General features: G+C 39.5%; 1 protein-coding gene across 1 annotated transcript in view; it reads right to left on the minus strand.

The window, feature by feature from the left end:
- Window positions 1-1367, minus strand: part of LOC115378692 (sodium/hydrogen exchanger 9-like) — a 71220-nt gene extending 69853 nt beyond the window's left edge. Inside the window, exons 1-2 of the mRNA XM_030079110.1 lie at window positions 1200-1367; window positions 190-392 (exon numbers count right to left, since the gene is read on the minus strand). Coding sequence (XP_029934970.1) covers window positions 190-392; window positions 1200-1344 — 348 coding nt within the window. The 5' untranslated portion in view covers window positions 1345-1367. The remainder of the gene's footprint in view (window positions 1-189; window positions 393-1199) is intronic.
- Window positions 1368-3224: the final 1857 nt, after the last annotated feature.

The raw sequence follows: 3224 nt of genomic DNA on the forward strand, positions 1-3224 counted from the left end.
AAAGCCAGCATCCTGTGTAATGCAATTTGTTTCAGATGCTCCCACTAAAACTACATTACAATTTTATTAGGGGGCTTGTCTTTTCACATAAATTTTACTCTAGTGACCATCTTGTACAACAAAACGCTGCTCTTATCTACAAGAGAGTGCCTGTTTGCTGTGCAGGTGGAAGGAAAATGTCAAGGTTACCTTTTGAAGGGTTGAGACCAGAGAGGATCCTTGGTTTTTCTGAGAGCTGACCTCTCCGACATGTCTGTAACAGTGGATTTGTGCTGTGATGTTGACCATCAGGGTGTGAGGAGTGCTGTTAAGGCCCACACAGCTGCACACATCTTCTGAATCCTCTCCCTGTTCGGGTGATAGATACTTCACCATCACTCCTAAAACCATACCTGTGTAAAAACACAAGAAATTATATTACACTGGGAATTTGCACATTAAGATTCTACACAAAAATCACAGGAAACATTTGAAATATCATGCAGCTGTTATAGGCCAAAGTACAACTCCTGCAGTAATACCACAGGGAATGAAACATACCCTTAAGGAATATTAGAATACCACAGATAGGAATATTAAAGAAATGTATTATAGGGATTAAACTTGTTTTAATGATGAAAAATAAGGGACAAAGGGGATGACTTTAAAATTTTACATATGAATAATACTGTTTGTTGGCCTTGAAGAGCTGGAAATACAGTAAACAGACCTCTGAAACTAAAATCTGTGAAATCTAGTTCCACTCAGCCTTCTACCTCTGGTGAGGCAATGTTACATAGAAACTGAGTAAACTATCACCTGTGATCATCATGGCAAACAACCTCGAAAATAGGCAGCCTAAAATAAAATTATTTTCAGTATAGTTGTTTTTGTTTACCTCATTGAAAGCCCTGTCCTCACATCATGCTTCATTTTGTACATCAGTTACATAACTTGCATCACTTTGAATTTTGAATGACACAACAAAGATTTATGTGAGGCAAAATTAAAAGGTCAGACTCCCTTCCGCAAATAAAATGGCAGGTAAAGTAGGCTTATATTATTTGGCTGTAACCTCCACTCCATCCCTGCTTATGGCTTCAGCACTAATTTGTGGCCTAACTCTTTTTAAATTAAGAATTTAATTACTTTTTAAAACTGCAGAGTCAGGAAGTTGTGTTGAATGGCTTCCGTGCCCTGTTTTAGTTCAAGCTACTTACCAAAAAATATTGCAACTCCAGTTTCATGTATCAGTCTGTATTTAAATTGTTTCAACTTCCACACACTCAGAATGGTTACAATTATGAGCCCAACAACAGCGAGTACCGCTGCGCTGTCTTGTCTGTGTTTCACAAATTCCGACATGTTCCCCGTTTATCTCAGGACTTCGGAAATAACTGTTGCACTTGCCATTCATTTCAACAACAGCAACATCCGCATCAAAACTCAAGTGCACATGCTGCCTTCAGGGGATCCTCGGAAACAACTCGGTTCAAAGCCCGGTCGAAAAAAAAAAAAAAAAAAACTAAATAAGCCGTAAAGCAAAAGTGTTTGGGTTCATAGTTGTTTTTTGCGGAATTCCTAGAAGGAAGAGTAAAAAAATATCCCATACACGGAGCATAAAATGCATGTTTCATGTGGTGGCCAATTTAACTAAAAAGTCAAGTGAGGACATGTAAGAACAAATCAAGTTTACAGGCAGTTATTGACAAGGGCACGCTCACGGCCTCCAAGAATGACAGATTCAGGCAACAGCGGCATCATAAATAGTCCCGATTTTCTCAATCCACTTTACTGTGACATTATGGCGTTTTTAAATCGTAATTCCCATATTTTGACAGTACTTGAAGGCAAAAGGACGGCAGGGTGCCAGCCTCTCAGCCGCCACCAGATGGCGCTAGACACAAAGTAATGCAGGTTGAGCTACTGCATGCGCTCCATTTCATTTGATAATAAATCTCAACTCTCTTTGTTCATGAGTCTGCCTGATTCTGTCACTGATTTTCGTCCTTGTCCGTGGTTATTATTTAGTTGTTTGGTTGTAATTATTTATTCTGACAATTCCTCTTAACCTGTTTAGTTAATTTATAAACTACAAATATGATTTTTGAAAAAGAATAAAACAAGCCTTTTTTTAAAGTTTTGAAATAAACACACTTCTAATAAGCTAATAAGAGATTTTGCACTTTGGTGTTATTTCTGTGACTAATTAATTGCCATATTTTAGCAGAGGCACTCTTTTATACCACTATAGAGTGAATTGCGCGTGCACGTTTTCTCGCGCGTGCACGTTCCCTTTAATAGTATTACACAAAGGTAGCTCATTTTCATAAAGGCCGGGCAAACATGTGCAGCACTCAAGTCGGTGTTCTCATAAAGAACTGAGGGCAGCCTTTCAGCTTATGCCTCCTTTTCATTTGATAAGTCAGTTTTTAGAAAGAAAACACAATAAAAACTGAAGCATATGAGAGGCTGGTTTCGCCATATGCGGTGTTACTCTCGTGGGCTAATGAGTTTTTGTAAAGTTAATGCCATCTTCCAAAGCACCAGGATCAAACTAGCCCTAGGCTCATAACCCAATTAAATATTCATAGTCAGTTCTCTTTGCATTCCCTTGGTTCCGCAGATGTTACTATTTTTGCAGGATGGTCCCTTCATCATTGTGGATTCTGTCCAGTTCTGTCTGGTGCCCACTGATTCTGGCCCAGTTTTCCCCTTCCGGGATATGGCCACATGCTACCACCGCCACTGTCATCCTGACTGCAAAGCGGACTTTGAAAGAGACGTGGCCACATTTGCCTTGTGACGGCACAGTGTGCAGTAACGTGAGGAGCTGAAATCTTCTGAGCCTGGGCGCTTTATTTTCAATACCATCTCTTGTTTCAGGTACAGCCCTCTCCTTTTGAGGCTAAAGCTTATTTAAAAATGCGAAAATATAATAATAATCATAAGAAAAACGGCTGAACAGTATGAAAGTGTCTATTTTAGCTCATTTATTTGTTGGTTTATTTACCAGTTTCATGATGCTCTCAGCAGATCATCCCTATTCATTATACCTCCTTGTTTTAATATGACAAAAGTGGGTCCCACTATAAAAGGGATGCGGAGGGAAAAAATAGAAATGTGGGCAAAGTTTACACTGGGGGCGGTGTTCCAGACAAGACAATATTAGAATAATCGCCTAGCAACCGCGACCGTAAACAGACCGCGGATGTCGTAAAGGCTAAAGAGGCTGGTGTTGAAAA

Source organism: Myripristis murdjan, chromosome 20 (assembly GCF_902150065.1).
Source record: "Myripristis murdjan chromosome 20, fMyrMur1.1, whole genome shotgun sequence".
NCBI lineage: Eukaryota > Metazoa > Chordata > Actinopteri > Holocentriformes > Holocentridae > Myripristis > Myripristis murdjan.